The following is a 14,276-nucleotide window of genomic DNA, read 5'->3' on the forward strand; positions in this document are numbered from 1 at the left end:
TTGACAAACTCGACTCTGACTCTAACTTAACTGCGCTCATTCTGGACCACATACATGCTCATTACTAGTCTCAACATATCACTGGCCATCACTGGCCTTACTGAACATCAAGGCTAGAAAGGTGTAATAAATATGCCTTTGTATGCAACTCCGTATGTTCACTCCTCCGTAAGAGGCTTATAGGAACTGAGAACTGAATTGAAAGGTATCCTCACATCATGAACTCTCTCAATGGTCCCACATCACCCAAACACACTTTTATGATATTTTACTCTAGTGTGGTGAATGGTCAAATGTGGTGTCCAGTCGGTATCATTTCCCTCTACCTCACTACCCCTTCCACTTAGGCATACTCGTCTTCATTACATTCCCTTCACAGACCAAATTCAGGATCAAGGACTTGAATCTCTTGAAATGAACGATAACGTGTGATCCTCTATCTATCTCTTATACGATGTGTTTTGAGCGTCGGTCTGATAATCAGGATTGCAGAAGAGTAGAAAGTACGGTGAAAGAAGCGTTTGACGGACCTGATAAACCTAGTGAGTCTCATGCTCGATGACTGAGACAAGATATGACATGGGACTGATAAGACAGAAGCGATCATACATTGGGTAGGCGACAAAGCTACGTGAGTTGACCAATTCGGACGATGGTTGGTCTGCAGAGGGAACTGACAAACAGATGGCGAGACCCCAAGAACGAAGCTCGGATTCAGTGGAAAGTTAGCAACGTACCTACGATCTTGAGAATAGAGAATGTGAGCTGTTGTCTTCCAAATCTAACGGGGTTCTGTCTCGTCAAAGAAAGTCTCATTGTTTGCTCAAAAGGGGCCTGGAGTGAAGACATTCTGGAACTGATGAGTTGTGAGAGCTACGGATGAGGCTGACGTTTAGGGCAAAGAAGTGGCTAGACTAGGTGACGACGATGAAATCATGGACTCGAAGAGGTTTCAAGCATTCTTGAACCCTTGAAGGAAACTCGGAAGACAAGCTAGTGTGTATACTTACATGCGTTTGTTTCAATGTACAAGAAAGATCTGAATGCTACATGGTATCTCTCCTTTCCAGATCTCATTAATCTTCGTCACACGGTTCTCGTCTACAAATCATTAGGACACTCGGTGTCATCAGGAGAATGAAAAGGCCTCGGCTTGTGGGGGAAAACAGTGTTGTGACGTCGTGAGAATCGTTCGACGCCCTAGGGGTAGTCGGGAAAATAATGGATCGGGTTGAGCGGCGTTTCGGATAAGGCCAAGGGCGAAGGGAGGGGTGAGGGATTAGGGATGAGAAGATTTTGTCGATCAGGCCTTGGAGTCACGAGGGAAGATGATGTCGACTTCGGCTTCGGGCGAGAGAGAGGGGAATGATCGGGTGGAGTTTGGATTGGAGGCAGAAGGGGAAGAAGGGAGTGAAGTGCATCGTTTGCGTAGGAGTAATGAAGAGGGGTTAGAGATCTGAATGTTAGCTAAAGGCTTTCGCTACTCTTGAGACGTCACTCGTATGGTGAAAAAAATGCAAAACGTAAGAGGAAATAGTTTAGGGGGCAGGGGGGAGAAGAAGACTTACACGATAATCCGTTTCTGTACGTTTCATACCCGGTCTCAACTTTCTCTCCCCTATGTCCAATTCTGTAGTTTGACTACCTTCAGACGAAGTGGAAGTATCGGAAGAAACACTATCTGACCGATCTCGTAAATGTCCACATTCGATATTTCCGGAAGATGGAAAAGTGATCGGATTGCATTTTTTATCCTGCTTTGAACGAGGGTTGGCTGGTGGAGGTGGAGGTGGGAGATGTTCTTCCGCTTCGACATAAGGGAGTAAAGAAAGGGTGACAGCGAAGACGAGGGAAGCTATGATGATGGGCATCTTATGGTCGATGGTTGAAAGTTGAATGATTTTCCTTTCTACACAATTGATAGATGGGATATATAAAGAATTTGCCACGACCCGATAAAACCGATGCTGGTGGGGATGACGAGGATGGTACGATAAGTATGGATCTGCGATAAACGAATGTCTTAGCTATCGGCTTTTGGGAGATTAAGCGATGGACAAAATGAAAACTTGTCGAGGGTTTGTTTGGTGTGTTCGAGTAAAGAGAAGAAAAGGAATGATAAATCTACGTTGAGGCAATAGCAATAGAGAAGGTGATAAACCCTTTGATAGTTGTCCTAATTTCCTTAGTGCGTAAAGTACCCTGGGATCTGGGAAAGTGTCACATTGATCCATTTTAGCTTCGTTTCTAAGGTGAAAAACCGCGCAATGGCCATGTGACTCGTGGCAGATCTTTGATATCTTGAGCTGCTGTATGTTCCATCTCTTCGTATATTCCAAGATCACTTCATTACATGCCATGCACAGCATACTTGCATACTTGGCTGTTCGAAGACACACTGCTATTGAGTGAAACCCGAAGAAAAGGCGAATGATTCTAAAACCGAACCTCAGTGATTTATTGGAAACCGAGTACACCGAGCAGGTCGTTCTCAATTAGTGTGAAACATGTTATTCATTATCTCATTTGTCCGAGACATTATGGATCTTCATTTCCGTACAATGATCTACCATCTTCTGATACCTTAGATGTCTCTTCCTCTCCCTCTTTCTCGTCTACACATCGACCATTTAGACAAGGATACATTTACAGACCAGCACGTGTCCTTTAAAAAAAAACGTCGGCTTGTAACCCCCCGCCGCCACATGATGTCACCCGCCGGCGGTAAATAATCTTCCCTGAATCACTACTTTTTCCCTGATCCAATCTTCCAACCTTCCCAAATTCTCACCGGTAAACATGTCTTCATCCTTTCTTCCTGCTTCCGAACTTCGTGTGTGGGTATCGAGTAATCGAATGATATTCATCACTTTCTCAGCGTTCTGAGGTCAACTTCCCGCCAGCCCACCACTATGATGAAAGTTCAACTTACCTCAAGTAAAGCACTTGGTATCTGCTTTCCCGTTCTTTCCGGCATTTCCAAAGAAATTTCCTCCTTAGATTTCACATCCATTTTATCCGTCCAAATGACTCCTTCAGGCCCTACTTCTGAGGATAAGGTATCACCACTACGAGTAACATTTTGACCAATTTTCAATTCCTCCGCTATTCCACCGACGACAGTTCTTAATCGTGAAATCTCATCTTTCATATCGGCAATTTCATTCCTCACATTCGGTACTCTCACCCTCAATCCCATTTCGTTCGAATTGATAGTTATTTCATCTCCGTGAAGAGGGTGAGGGAAATTGGATATATTCGTATCTGCCGAAGAAAAACTTGCATCGGCCATATCTCCATCTTCGGGGATCATACGTCTACTGGCAGTCAATGGAGGTGTGGGCATGTCGTATTGATCAGAATTGATAGGTTGGTATTGTCTCATCGCTAAGGAGGGAAAATGAGGATAGTAAGGATTGGAGTTAGGTTGGATATCGTCAGAATTCTCAGACTCGGACGAGGGAAAGAAGTCTGGGAAAAGCGTATTGAGTTGTTGTCGAATATAAGACATCCAAATTTCGTCTTGATCTTGGTTTGTTAAATCGTTGACTTCTACTACAGGCTCCCTCTCCTCCGATGTGTTGCCCCCCTGTTCTTGATGATTGGAGTCATTCTCTTCATCCTCCATGCTTAAGCTGTCTTCAACGTTGACATTTTCCCCTTCTGATGTGATTGGCGCAAAGTGATTGACCTCCTCTTCCACCTCCCTCAGGATATCGGCATTCTTCAACTCTCGCACCGCTTTGGCCTCGACATTCTCTATATGTTCCTCCTCGGCCATCCCATCATCGCTCTCCACCTCTCTCACCGAACCTGTTTCCTTATCTTCCTCTTCCTTCTTCCGCAACTCCTTCTCGGTTCCTGCAAAAACACGGTCCTCTCCAGCGACCGATGTCGGGTCCGTTGTATGATCACCTACTGAAGTACTAAACTCCTGACGAGTTTGAGGAACATCGGGCAAGAGGGCGTATTGCAAAGTCCCAGAGATCGTCCTTCCCCCAATCCGCATCACCGAATTACTCACTGAACGCTTCCCTTCTTTCGCGAGGTCTGTTATCGAAATCCCCCTAGGAGTTTGGTGAACAACAGAATCCCATTCTTTTGGTCGACGTGGGGGCAGGAACGTCTTAGCTTGTGGTAACTCGGATTCGTGGTCTTTGATAGGATTAGAGGGTTCGTGAACATCGGGTTCAGGAGATTTTGAGTCATCTGGAGTCAGGGCGTCGGCAGTTGAGGATGGGTCGAACTGAACTGGTGGAACAAGGGGCGAAGTTATTGACTCTTGCTGGGGTTGACCACTGTCAAGAGGGGAGGGGGGAGAGGGAAGATTTTCAAGTGACAGATATGGGGAAAGCGGTGGAGAAAGAGGCAGGGGGATCTCGATAGGATTCGACATAGCAAAATAGCAAGATTAAGTAAGAGAAGGTAGGTAGGTGGTTGGGATAGTAGACGAGGCTGCGGTTGATCTGCTGGATGTTGTGTCGCACATGATTCAACGCGTACTCATCCGCCCCGGTTTTTTGATGGAATGATGGTACCTTTTAGGCGTTGAAGGTTTGTGGGAAAGCACATACAGTACGAGTACCGCTCGTGAATAGCCCAAGCATGTCTGTCCTCGATGGGACATCCCACAACTTCTCCAAGCGCTGAAGAAGAGAGTCGGTACTTACTGCATATTGCTCACGGGTGAGTCTAGAGCAACATGCAACTGATCATGATCATTTCGACATTAACTAGGGACACAGACAAGTAGAACTACACAATCGTAACAAAGTCCAATACGATACTTCTTATACGCACACTTCTCCTCTCTTGGTCATTCTATTCTCTTCTTCTTTCTCAGTGCCATCCTCCCTTCTCCCTTTCCGATCACTTCCTTCAAGAGGATGCCTCAATAACCAATCCCCCAACTCGGTCAAATCATCTCCATTCATCCATGACACACCTCCACGTCGTTGAACACCCCACATACCTTGTCTCACATCTCTAGGAATCCGAGCAACTCCCCACCATCTACTCTTCACTCCTCTAGCTTGAGCCTCCTGTGCATACTTACGCATGTGTTCCACCACGACATTACATTTAGGCATGAGCAAAGCCAGATGATATCTCAATGGTAATTTCGACGATGCGATAGGAGAGATTGTCCCATTCCATTCGAATGATGTCGAGGGACCGAAGGATGTTTTAGGTATCGTAATGGGTGATGATATTGTGAGAAGAGGAGCATCGTAGAAGATGTAACGAAGTGTGGAATGGTATACGGCTGGAATGGGAGTGTCACCGGTTCCCACTATCATAAGAGGACCGCGGGACCAAGTTGAAGTAGTAGTGTTGTACGTCGTCAAATAACCTTTGGCGAGGAAAGGTTGAAGAGCTTCCACTAGATATGGCCAAATGGCTTCCCCTGAGTTTTTCTAGGGAATGAGTACTGTCATCTCATAAGGGGGAAGGTGAAGAAAGAAGGACTTACCATATCGATGGAGAGAATCACCTCGGCGGTAGGATCATCAGGATACAATCCTACCCAATTCTTCTCCACGTCCGCATTGTTCTTATCGAGTATCTCCATCAGAGGGTCTAGGTATATTTTCGAGAGAGTGCGGGAAGAATCAAGATCGGGAAGTTCGTGTCCTACCAGCAGGGTGAGATCCGGATTAAGGTGAGAGGAGGTTGGGATATCGGTATTTTCCTTGGTATATGGTCCGGTGATGGGTGCGAGGTAGGTATCAACTTCTATAGCTCCGAAGCCTAGAGACAGAGCGAGGATCTGTGGGTCAGCGTGTGCGACACAACTATTCATGGGATCATTCGAGAAGGTAACTGGGGAGGAAAGTAGGTACGATACTCACTAACGATGAGGTTCCTTGCATTTCATCATTATGACTATAGGCGGTATTCCGTTTGACACCGCGAAGATTCAATTGGCTGATATGCTTCGGCGTGGTTGGCGAACTGGGCTATGAGTCGTCAGTACACCGACTCGCAGAGCCCGGGAAACAAATGTTCTCAACTATATATCGTGGACTGATCATAGGATGTGAGAACAGACTGCATTGATTTCCCTTCCCTCACCGAAACGATGATCGAAGATGAGTACACAGCCGGGAGCTGACAAGGGTATGAAGCAAATCAACTTACAGAAGACTGAGGGGAGATTCCTTCTCCTGACCAGGACGAACGTCTACACGGACGTCCAGTCAAGATTACCCACATGGCACCTAAGGATCCAATGATAGCTCCAAACATCATCCAACCGCTTTTGCTTGATAAATATCGGTTGCGAAGATATCTCTGGTCTTGTCTCCCCCGGGGTTTGTTTCTTCTCAAACCCCCTTTCGACCTCTTGCATATATACTGGGGAAGAGACTGATGTTCAAGCTCAACGTCGACGTTGGAATCATGCCCTGGTAAGAGTTGTTCCGTGTCTGATTGTCTACAACGAGAAGAAGAAGGATGGAAGAAAGGGAGGGAAGAGATGGAGTGTGGCAGTGATCGGACAGGATCGATCGACGCGGACGTCCGAATTCTCTCCTGCTCCTGACCCTCCATCGAGCCCCACTTTTACTATCTTTCTTGAGGAGAGTAAAGATCCAACAATGCTATCTATCCCATGGCCGTGGATTGACTTCATGAATACATGAACGACCGGGGGTGTGATATGAAAGGATAAGAATATTTGGACCAGTCATACTGAACTTACTGAGTTGGGATTTTGAAAGGAAAATGTCATGCGAACGTGCGAGGATTACTTCCGACAACCACGTTCGTAGATCGTAGATCGTAGATAGACTCCGGTGTCTGATGCCGTGCATCTGTGGAGCGGATAGTAGACTATATAAGGAAGAAGGAGGAGAGGATGGTAAGTTATTCTCACATGATCCTCTTAAACTTGACAATGAGAAAGGATGATGGATGTCGGCAAATCGGCCGTGGGAGGTTCTAACCATGGGCTAACGGACTAGCGCAGTCGACGATCGACGGTCACACGGTGAGATAATCGCATGGTCGTCTTGTGATCCTTGTTGGTGAGAGAAGTTGATGTGCTTTGTGTGAGACTGACGACAGAAGTATTCCCTGCGATCCTGCGCTGCCAGCATCGTCGTGACCAACATAAGAGTTCCCTTCGGATCCGACGGCCGAAGGAACGAAGGAACAATACGAGTACGACTTCCGGGCTGTCACGTGAGAGCCGGAGCCGCTAGCCGCATGCCATACAAAGTCTGAAAAAGCCACGCGAGTCCGAGTCCGCAGCGCCACAAACGTCAGAAAACGCGGCGTCAGAAGGCCACAAATCACAAAGTTGTCAGGATACGACCACATTCACAAAAAAGCCAATAATCCCCGCTTGTCATTTCGGCATGGTATGGCCGAAGGCCGGGGTAGGGGGAATCATTGTGTCTGCGCATCCCTTTGAGCATTGAACTTGATGTCTCGTGTTTTGCCTTGAATCCATCACGACCTTTGCTTCATTCCTTACTAATTTATCTAACCTTTCTTCGCCGGTCAACCGTCGCTCAAAGGGGACAAAGCTCTTTTTTTCCCGCTGCTAGCTGCTTCCGACTCTACCTGACACCTGACGTCAATTAGTTTCAGTGACATGTCCACCAAGGAAGAGATTCCCGCACTAAGTTTCATACTTGAACCAGCTCGTGAGTCAACGTTTCAATTTGAGGTCCAAGCTGACACGGTGATCTTCCAATCATTTCTCGATATCGCTTGGTGATTACCTCTCGACGGATGATCATGGTCACACGACACGCACTGGTGTATACTGGATACCATAATTTCCATCCCCACCTACAGTCGTCGCTTCATTACTCACCATTGGATGTCTTCTCAATCGTCGTTCACCCGCTGATATCCGTCTTTCTCATGCGGTCCTTTCCCCTTCCCCGACTCCCTCGGTGGATGGGAAACCTTCGACGAAAGAGATGAAATCCTTATTCTGGACTCTCAGAGTACCGGATAATAGTCGGTTTAGAATGAATCTGGGTTCTAGAGTATTGGGAATGTTTCCTTTCTTAATGGAGGTGTGGTACTGGTTACTCACGTGGGTGGCGATATCTCTAACCATTCTTCTTCCAGTCCCTTCGGAAGGGATGTTCCGTGTTTCAGCCATGATTCGACAGGAGGCATGCTCATCGCATAGCTATTGGACATACCAAATCGCCAGGGCTATGCAAGCGCTCACCATGGGACCCAAGACGACAGAATTGGCGGAGAAACATTCAAAGTTGATCCTTCATGCGGAAAAGTTTTTGCATATTGCCGTCGAACGTGGCTTGCAACGATGGGTGATGAAACATGAAATTTTGTTGTTTTTCTTCAACAAGTAAGTGGATTCATGCTCCTACCTTCTGTTACTGTCCCTCTCTGTCAAGCCCGAATCTCCTTCCACTTCCTGTCGGACTATCCGAAGGGCTTGCTAACCATTCTCCGCTTCTGCGAGTCTTCTATGACGATATCATCTTTTGCATCGCTCACTCACAGAACTTACGCCATGGTACACATACCAGCCACGATTGCCTTCATGGCCTACGCATATCGCTTCTTCCCAGCCCCCATTTTCCAATCCACACGTCGCACTTTGGTCCTTTCCAACTGTATCGCCTTTATCATTTTCTCCACCTGGCCTTGTATGCCTCCTCGGCTACTTCCGAAAGAGTACGGGTACGTGGACACGCTTCATGTAGGAAAAGCAGCCAGTAGTGAGTTTATCATATGTCGGGTATGAAGCACTAGTCTGACGGTGTAGTTTGGACCACGAACAAAGTTTGTTGTTACATGTCGATCCAGTCAGCATGCTCATGGATAGTTTCAGAATCAGCTTGCGGCCTTCCCTTCGCTTCATTTTGGGTATTCATTCGTCATGTGCGTCTGCGTCTGACATATTTCATTTACCATCATACTGACTGAATAGTGGGGTATCGCTCTTCCTGTACACTCCTCATAGGTTCATGCGCTGGGTGGCTCCTCTCTACCCTATACTTATCCTGCTTGTCATCATGGTAAGTGTCCTCCCTCCTCCACCTTCGTAACCCCGTGATATTTCTTTATCTCACCTCTGAGACTTCTGTACTGATGTAGCTTGAATTTGACTCACCTCCAGGCAACTGCCAATCACTATCTCCTCGACGCCGTCGGTGGCTTATTCGTCACTATCCTTGCATACCGTGCCAACCGCCTTCTGCTCAATCTTCGTCCAATCGAAGAATGGTGGTTCTGGGCGCTTCGGTGAGTTTCTCAATCAGAATATATCGCAGTGGTTAATCTACGAGAACCGAAAAGCCTATGGATAAAGCGGATTTCGAAAATGTGGTGAACAGGGAGAAAGTCGGTCAATTGGCAGTTCCGAGGGATATGAGTCAAAGACCTCTTTTGGCTGGAATTCCAGAGTAGAGCGAGCGTGTGACTTCATAACGATCATCTGTCATATCTGTCGGGTACGAAAATTCTGTCAGTGTGTAGAGTTGATGGACATGTGGCATCATGATAGTCGTCTTCTCGCGCGATCTGGCGCCTAGACTACGTGAGTTTTCCGTGCGGCCTTGGGGTTCGTCGATTCACAATTCCCGATTCCCGATTCCCGATTCCCTCTAACTACGCACGTCCTGCTATGTCTATACAATACTCATACAGCAAGTGTCTGTGTGGAATTAGAGGATGCAGGATCTTTTCGGTTATCAACTTGCTATCTTCACTACCAGTCAACCCGTTCAACCTAATGACAAGCGAAATGGTCAACCATGTTCACCAATCTCGCCAACCAGGTACCCGGTCGCGCGGCGCGGATCTTGCCCTCTGCCCTGCTTATCAACTTTTGTCGGTTCGTCGACTTGACAACCTCTCATTCCGTCGTCGTACGTCGCACTTTTTCGTCATTCCGAATACTCAATCCCAAAGCGATGACGTGATGTCCCTTTGTCAAAAACTGACCGTTCCTGCGGCTTGACTCTTCGGCGACCTCCAAATTCCTATCATCCATCCATTCCGTCGGCCGTCCGATCTCGCATCTCGGGGCTTGAAGTTTGAAGTTTGTACTTCTTAGTCTAGGCCTCTAGCCTATGGGGACGCGTCAAACTGTCAGAAAGGTGTACTGTAATCTTGTGGAACCGTGGAAAAAAGGAGGGTTGTCGAACTTCGGGTGTCTCACTTTGCCGACTCAAAACACTCGAAGAGGTAATTTGTCCGAGATCTCGAGAACGACAAAAAGTCAAGAACATCCATGTCTGACCACTGATGCCTGAAGGATGCCCGTTCAAAGGATTATTCCTCAGCGATTCTGGCTAGACTCATGCCAGATGATCGAAGGAAATTGTATGGCCAATGGGGGAATCGAGGTCTTCGAAGGCTCGTGATCTCAAGAGAGAAGCTTATGCCGAAAACCGAAGGACAGATGTGGCAAATCCGAATTTCACTTTCTGAGATGCTGAACCCCACATCAGGGATCAGGAAAGCGAGACAACCATCAGAGGTCAGAGCGAGACTAATGATAAAGATCAAGGGTCTGTCTCTGAAATTTATCAGGATTGTATTGGGCCGAGAATATCAAGAAAAAGTGAGTGAGATCCGGCGGCCCGTGTGAACGCCATCCCGGTTCTGATCCATGATCCATTGATCCTTTGAAATCATCCAATGAAATCATAGATCCATCCATCGTCATCATTCCCACGATCCCACAACGGTCGTCAGGTATATTGACCACTCAGACTTTTCATTCTGGTCAAAGATGATACAAAGCCACGAATCTGAGTGATTCAGGTCTTTTTTTGATGTATTGAAAAAAATTGCTTCTGACCGTCTCCGTGTTGATGAGACGTTTGTTGATCATATGATGATAAGATGAGATGATCAGTTGGTGTATCGATGGTTCATAGTGCCATGGTGCATGATCCGGCCGCCATTGAGGGTGTTTCTGACCATATGACGACAAAAAGGTAAAGGACTAGATAATGTACGACTTTTCGTCATTCACCAGTTGCAGCCAGAAAGCTCAAAGGTCTAAAGAAAGTCTCACGATCACGACCCACGATCTTCATCTCCCACGATCGGCTCTAGACCACTCGGTTCCCTTCCGCACTCTGAAAGATCGACTGCGCAAGATCGACGAAAACTAGACGATCATTCCTGCAACATCGTTCAAAGCTTCAAAAGTGTACGATCCACGCGTGTTTCTTGATCCTCCCCACTCTGAATCCCTTTGATGTCGCCAAACCCCGAACGGAATGGACGTTTGTAGGAATTTCTCAACTGGGAATCGTTCAGGTCATTCAGGGTTGAAGACGCTATAAAGATATCGGACTCGGCTTTGTCGTTTGGATACAAGGCACCATTCCGTAGTCCCGTATACCTACACTCCGCATTCCGTACTCCGTCCCGATCCTCCGAGGCCACCGAACCACCGCGTACCTCATAGCCGAAGTCAAAGGACAGGTTTGGAAAAAGTGGGGACGACCGAATAGAAAAAGACAACGACAAACGTCCCCTGTAACGATCGACGTGAGCGCTGGTCTTCTTTCCTTTACTCTCCTCCCCCCCCCTGCTCCACATTCAGAGGGGGGTTTTGTCAACTGCCGATTTGGACGTACGAATCGCCCGTGCCTGTTTTTGAAAAGAAAAACTCACTACCGGCACAGGTAGATCATTTGATGTGGTTGATTCAGATTGATCAAGACACTTTGTAAACGTACGTGGTTTTGAACGTAACGACGTATCTACCGCGTGAGAGACGCGAAAGGCGATCTAGTAATCTAGGATAGCTCTCGGTTTTTTCACCCCTCCCTCACCCCCCACTCTGAAAGAATCCAGTCCAGCGTCTAGGGAATTGGTCCGTGTAGCCGTGTACCTGATACCTACCCACCGTTAGCCCGTTGGAAGACATAGACTTTTCCCACGGAATTTGTACCGAGAAGGGAAAGAAACGGGTAGACGTAACAAAGGGATATAAAAGTGAGTGTACAGGGTAGAATCACAGGGCTTCTTTTTTTCTTCAATCCCCCACGTTCACACGGCCCCACAAGTGGTGACAAAGCATAACTCACCAACTCCGTTTATCCGTTTCCCCCTTTTCTACACTATCATATCTCACTTTCATCTTTTTTTCTCTCTCCCCGCCCTATCCCCTACTCTCCTCTTCCATTCCCACAATATCTCTCTCTAGTCTTATGTTCTAGTTGGTGACTAGGTATGGATACACGCCCTCTGTATCCTTCTCGAGGGCGTCGGGCGTCTTGTTCGACGACAGACTTTGACAAGACAGACGTCAACCTTTCCTCAAACGCCCAACTTCAACAACAGGGCGCATCTTACAAACTATCATCTCAACCACATTCACTATCTTATCCTACTTCTAAACCATCAACCACGCAATCGTCCTCCTCCAACACTAACGGTGACACACTCGACATCATCCCTTCCGACCAAATCACTAATTGGTACCCCTTCCGACCATACCGACCACCTATTGGTCAACCTTGGCCTACTCTCGCTCCAATCTATACCACCGCCCACCCTTCAGTTTTCTCCAATTCGCCCGCTCATTCACCCACCCACGTCGGTCGACATTCGCCCTCAATCACGAGCAGCGAGCCAACCCCTTTCCACGCCCCCGTATCTCTTCCCGGTGAGAACATGTCCGCTTCTTCGAGGGAGTCACCACTCGAACATGGTTACGCCTCTGCTCCCGTCGCAGAATCGAATTTTGCTTTTGGAGCTTCGACACATAATGCACCATGGCATGGGAATGGGGATGACAGTAATTGCAGTCCTTGTAGTAGTGCGTCACCGGCTAGAGATCATATGAATCTCCCTTCCACATTCCACTTCCAACCCAACATCGGTTCGACCATCTTCCCGGGACAATCGTTCCAGAATTCATCCTCGAACATTCCATGTCCATTGCCAGGTGGTAGCTCGTTCTTTCCTCGGTTGAGTCGACAAGCTTCGTCGGCATTACGACAAGCTCAGAATGGTCGAAAGGGTAAAGACAGGGATGAGATCTTATCGTCTTCAACATTCCGGCCATATACGGTCCCACCCATCAGTACACCCAACTTACTTCATCCTCCCAACCTCCCACATCCTGCGTTTCATCACCTAGGAGCAGGTCCTACGACATCCCTTCCATTGCTCACTCCGCCACCTTCTCGACAACCGTCATTGACAGACGGGGCGACAGCACCTAAGCTGGAAGGTTGGATTCCCCCCGCTGACCGCACGGTCCCGTGTCCCCGACGTACCCCTAGGCGCAGGAGAGATTCAGATTCTTCTCAACAAGATCATGACGAGATTCAGGGAGTGATGTCGTCGTCTCAGACTACTTTGGGTTGGGGAGCGATGGGCAATCTTCCTGTATATCGATATCAAGAGGGATCCTTTGCTGGAAGGGTGAATCGGAATGTTAACGCTTGGGATCATATCGGACCCAACTTTGGTCTGTTAGACGAACAACCTCCTAATCATGGTATTCATCCATCGGTCATCCATCCACCACCTCTCCATTCTAGCCATTCGTTTCATCATTTCCCTCAGACACATTCGTCGTCGTCTTCCGAAGGAGGTGTGGGACCAAGTCGGCATTCGAGGTCCGTTGGATCGAGCGTCAAGCGTAAAACAATTCCGAAAAAGGAGGTGAGTCTGGGGTCTGTGCGCTGAATGACAGCTGACGGATAGCTACCGTTGGAAGATCGTCGAGTGTATGAGTGTCCGGTGAACGATTGTACTGTTCGGTGTACGAGGGCGAATGATGTTCAGGTATGTCCGCTTTTTTCTTTCCGAGGTGATGCACTGACATCTCCAGCGCCATTTCCGAAATAAGCATAGTGAGTGACGAAGAAGCAACCAGAGGGTTTAGGCTGATAGGCAGCAAACAGTCGTCCATTTTCATGTCCTGTTTGTCAATGCTGCTGGGTGAGTCCCACTCGTTACTTTCGCACCGTGTCTGAACGACGCACTGATGTAGTAGTCGCGGAAAGACAAGTTGCCAGGTCATATGGAGAAACATCATCCCAACGTACCTTATACTATGCCAGAAGATCCGAGTGAATAAAAGATCATCCCCCCTCTCCCCATACCAATTCTTCTATCTCTTTACTTCATCCCAACTTCTTTCTCACCGACGTAAATTATCTCTTGAATTCGGGCGATTTGTATCTTATCCGAAGTTAGCGAAAATATTGGGTTTGTGCATCTTGGCGTACACGAACAATCAAGTGAGGTCAATTGTGATTAGAAAAATTCCGATGGCGATTACAATATATCAGCATGCATGAGTC

The 14,276-nt window shown here is 47.5% G+C and overlaps 6 protein-coding genes across 6 annotated transcripts; 3 read left to right on the plus strand and 3 right to left on the minus strand.

The window, feature by feature from the left end:
* Positions 1–206: 206 nt before the first annotated feature.
* TREMEDRAFT_28131 (uncharacterized protein) lies at positions 207–974 on the plus strand (the record flags this gene model as incomplete). Its single annotated transcript, XM_007002369.1, has 5 exons — positions 207–305; positions 485–542; positions 598–631; positions 685–760; positions 897–974. Coding segments are annotated over 5 exons (345 nt in total), but the record flags the coding sequence as incomplete, so codon positions are not given.
* A 329-nt stretch (positions 975–1,303) lies between these two features.
* TREMEDRAFT_60355 (uncharacterized protein) lies at positions 1,304–1,871 on the minus strand (the record flags this gene model as incomplete). Its single annotated transcript, XM_007002729.1, has 2 exons — positions 1,304–1,456; positions 1,569–1,871. The coding sequence occupies 2 exons, from the start codon at positions 1,869–1,871 to the stop codon at positions 1,304–1,306; spliced, it is 456 nt and encodes a 151-aa protein (XP_007002791.1).
* Positions 1,872–2,826: 955 nt separating this feature from the next.
* TREMEDRAFT_71158 (uncharacterized protein) lies at positions 2,827–3,526 on the minus strand. The gene has a single exon (XM_007003023.1). It carries the CDS (start codon positions 3,509–3,511, stop codon positions 2,924–2,926), a length of 588 nt encoding a protein of 195 aa, XP_007003085.1. The 5' UTR covers positions 3,512–3,526; the 3' UTR covers positions 2,827–2,923.
* Positions 3,527–4,698: 1,172 nt separating this feature from the next.
* On the minus strand, positions 4,699–6,820 carry TREMEDRAFT_42812 (uncharacterized protein). The gene is made up of 4 exons (XM_007002495.1): positions 6,142–6,820; positions 5,853–5,960; positions 5,474–5,770; positions 4,699–5,417 (listed from the first exon to the last, which is right to left on the minus strand). Exons 1-4 carry the CDS (start codon positions 6,550–6,552, stop codon positions 4,791–4,793), a joined length of 1,443 nt encoding a protein of 480 aa, XP_007002557.1. The 5' UTR covers positions 6,553–6,820; the 3' UTR covers positions 4,699–4,790.
* A 632-nt stretch (positions 6,821–7,452) lies between these two features.
* Positions 7,453–9,685, plus strand: TREMEDRAFT_37809 (uncharacterized protein). Its single transcript, XM_007002431.1, has 9 exons — positions 7,453–7,652; positions 7,807–8,053; positions 8,153–8,335; positions 8,494–8,711; positions 8,759–8,775; positions 8,819–8,874; positions 8,924–9,011; positions 9,113–9,237; positions 9,282–9,685. The coding sequence occupies exons 1-9, from the start codon at positions 7,601–7,603 to the stop codon at positions 9,400–9,402; spliced, it is 1,107 nt and encodes a 368-aa protein (XP_007002493.1). The 5' UTR covers positions 7,453–7,600; the 3' UTR covers positions 9,403–9,685.
* Positions 9,686–12,189: 2,504 nt separating this feature from the next.
* TREMEDRAFT_60358 (uncharacterized protein) lies at positions 12,190–14,050 on the plus strand (the record flags this gene model as incomplete). The annotated part of the gene is made up of 5 exons (XM_007002730.1): positions 12,190–13,632; positions 13,675–13,755; positions 13,802–13,823; positions 13,868–13,911; positions 13,967–14,050. 5 exons carry the CDS (start codon positions 12,190–12,192, stop codon positions 14,048–14,050), a joined length of 1,674 nt encoding a protein of 557 aa, XP_007002792.1.
* Positions 14,051–14,276: the final 226 nt, after the last annotated feature.

Source organism: Tremella mesenterica (genome assembly GCF_000271645.1).
Source record: "Tremella mesenterica DSM 1558 unplaced genomic scaffold TREMEscaffold_2, whole genome shotgun sequence".
Classification (NCBI taxonomy): Eukaryota; Fungi; Basidiomycota; class Tremellomycetes; order Tremellales; family Tremellaceae; genus Tremella; species Tremella mesenterica.

Excerpts from the sequence above, each read along its gene's own strand:
- TREMEDRAFT_42812 (XM_007002495.1), bottom strand. The coding sequence starts at position 6,552 with ATGGAGGGTCAGGAGCAGGAGAGAATTCGGACGTCCGCGTCGATCGAT. Across the intron at positions 5,961-6,141 it reads GAATCTCCCCTCAGTCTTCT|CCCAGTTCGCCAACCACGCC; the intron begins GTAAGTTGATTT and ends GACGACTCATAG. Across the intron at positions 5,418-5,473 it reads TGATTCTCTCCATCGATATG|AAAAACTCAGGGGAAGCCAT; the intron begins GTAAGTCCTTCT and ends CTCATTCCCTAG.
- TREMEDRAFT_71158 (XM_007003023.1), bottom strand. The coding sequence starts at position 3,511 with ATGTCTTATATTCGACAACAACTCAATACGCTTTTCCCAGACTTCTTT.
- TREMEDRAFT_37809 (XM_007002431.1), top strand. The coding sequence starts at position 7,601 with ATGTCCACCAAGGAAGAGATTCCCGCACTAAGTTTCATACTTGAACCA. Across the intron at positions 8,054-8,152 it reads GTGTGGTACTGGTTACTCAC|CTATTGGACATACCAAATCG; the intron begins GTGGGTGGCGAT and ends CTCATCGCATAG. Across the intron at positions 9,012-9,112 it reads TTATCCTGCTTGTCATCATG|GCAACTGCCAATCACTATCT; the intron begins GTAAGTGTCCTC and ends ACTCACCTCCAG.